We start from the raw sequence: 2,500 nt of genomic DNA, 5'->3' as shown, positions 1-2,500 counted from the left end.
CTCTCTCGTTTCTTTGCCAAAAGTCGCATTACGTGACAGCGACCCGTGACAATCAAAGCTAATCATAACTCAGTCTTGCTCATTTTGAGACACTCCTTGTTGAAGATAATGACCTCAATAATTTGAGAAAGCATCTCCTGCTGAACAGGAGTTTAGGTTTCATTTCCGTTTCATTTTAATTACGCCACTATCTTTACTATTTTAGAATAAAATGAAAATGAAGTATTAAGCTTTGGGCAATTAATGAAATTGAAGGCGTCCTTGGGGTGAAACGAGCCTTTTTCCCTTTGCATGACCTGTCTTTTTTACTGAACTTTTTCTCTTAGAAACAATGCCAGTAATGAAAAGGTTTAATACACCTTTTTGGTGCTGGCGCAGGGAAAGTCGCAAAAATCTGACTGCTTCTTTGCACTCGAATTTTTGGCAAGTATCCCCGATTCACCATTAAAAATATATCATCTGTTCATTTCATCTGCCGGGGTTAACAATTGCCATCTCAGTCATTCATTTCAGGGTCAGAAATGTACGGCACCTTCCAGTGAAATCCTTCCACGTGCACTTTTATTGAAACCGTGGGAAACTTAATGTTGTTTTGAAGGACTAAAACAATTTGGATGTTTTGCGACAGTTCTTGTCATGGCAGGACGGCGTGACCAACTTTATATCTCCAGTAAAAGGAATGAAATGCAAAAGGCAATACAAAAAAAATATATATAAATAAATAAAAATGGGAAAAAGAAAGAAAGAAACATGGAAGCCAATCAATTAATTTACCATCCATTTATCTTGTTGGAGTTGATACTCAATAAGACTTGATTATATCAAACACTGGACTGGCCGTAAATAGACTATAATTATGAGCATTTATGAATCTTTTTGGTATTCCAAATGGAAAACCCTTTAAACCTGAAAAAAGGGCCGTTGTTTTTTGAATGGGACTCTTGATGAAAATAATTTATTTTGAGTACCCACTAAACTATGGAGCGACCTACCCGACGGTATTAGATAGAGGCGAGTCTCGTGTTTAACACAAACACTTGAAGATTTTCAAGTTTTTCTCAATTGGCGGTTCATTCGAGCCCCTAAACTCACAAAAAAAGAAAAAAGAAAAGACCTGATGTTTGAAATATGAAGTGTTTAACAATTGGTTGGCATTACATTTGACATTCGAGATGATCTTGGGAATGAGGTCTATCATAATTTATTGTCTTAGCAACTTCGACAACCTCGACTTATTAATTTATAGGAACTTTCCCATAGAGAGTAGTTGTGTTGACGAGATTCTTCGAGATGCATGGAATGATTATTAAACAAAATTAAAACAAGAAACTGTAGTTTCCAACACCTGACCCTCTGGACTTCTTGTTCAAATACGTCATTTTCTCTACATGGTAAAGATAACAATTTAAGGTTTTAGAACAAAAGCGAAGCAGACCAGTTTTTATAATGGAGAAGGTGAAAATTGAAGTTAAGCAGGGAGGCCCTAAAGGGTTAGATTAATAATAATTATTGTCTTGTGTGTGGAGGCTTGTTATGGGGACTGGTAACAGGTAAAATTGAGCCATGCATTTCACACTTCATTGCATGCAATCGAGGCTATAAACAGGCATCCCTGATGAATCTCGCTCTGATCGACTACAGCCAAAGTGTTTATGTTGCTATCACTTTCTTGGTCACAATTACATCAGTATGGGGTTTTGATGAGAACAATATAGTTTTCTGCGCACTGGCACTGAGTGTGGCTTCTTTCGATGTCAATGGTGCACATAAACTTGACACATTGGGTTATAACCCAAACCTTAACCACATTTTGTGGTAATTTTTTTAAAAACAAATTGAATTTAGAATGTATTTTTATGCCGCCAATAAGCCAATCCTTCTCGCAGTTCTTCTTAAAATTCCTTATTATAATATTAGTTAAATGAGATCAATCAAGAGTGATCATATCATTCACATGAATATATATTTCTTATTTCAGTCCGAAGATGAAACATGGAACGTAAAAAACGAGGTAACGTGTGACGTTGGTTATGTTGCTTTTGCGTAGAAGGAGTATTGCAAGAGGCGGGCAGGAGCCCTTGAGATCAGGAGGCTCGAAGGGTTCAGGAACTCCGAAAAAGTGGGAAGTGCATCTCTTAGAGGGTGGGGAGCGATAGTTACATGTAGGTACTTATCCCCAAATCAAAAACATGAACCCAGCAATGTTTTCTGATTTTCGTTGAATGTTGTTCTGAGCCGGTTGAACAAAATTTCCAATATAAGGAAACATTAAATTGTACCCAAGGCCACTTATGTCCAGAAATTCAAGTAATAAGATGCACGCCCAATTTTGACATCCAACACGAAGTGTCCTTTTAGTAAGTCAAAGTTTTTGCTTCATGTACCTATTTCCAACAATAAGTAATGAAAATTTATTTTCCTATTTTTTTTTTTTTTCAGTTAAAGAGTCTGGATCGGCATCTAAAGGTAATATCTCAGTAAATGGAGTTAACTTTAGAAC

At 36.6% G+C, this 2,500-nt stretch overlaps 1 protein-coding gene across 2 annotated transcripts in view; it reads left to right on the top strand.

Moving 5' to 3' along the window:
* LOC138057278 (uncharacterized) overlaps positions 1-2,500 on the top strand; it is a 121,491-nt gene that overhangs the window by 1,001 nt on the left and 117,990 nt on the right. For both annotated transcript variants that reach the window (XM_068903325.1, XM_068903324.1), the window contains exons 2-3: positions 1,979-2,011; positions 2,440-2,466. In XM_068903325.1, coding sequence (XP_068759426.1) covers positions 1,993-2,011; positions 2,440-2,466 — 46 coding nt within the window. In that variant the 5' untranslated portion in view covers positions 1,979-1,992. The remainder of the gene's footprint in view (positions 1-1,978; positions 2,012-2,439; positions 2,467-2,500) is intronic.

Source organism: Montipora capricornis, chromosome 7 (genome assembly GCF_036669925.1).
Source record: "Montipora capricornis isolate CH-2021 chromosome 7, ASM3666992v2, whole genome shotgun sequence".
Lineage (NCBI taxonomy): Eukaryota > Metazoa > Cnidaria > Anthozoa > Scleractinia > Acroporidae > Montipora > Montipora capricornis.
Note: the sequence above shows the minus strand (reverse complement) of the source record. Positions and strands in the feature narration are given on the sequence as shown.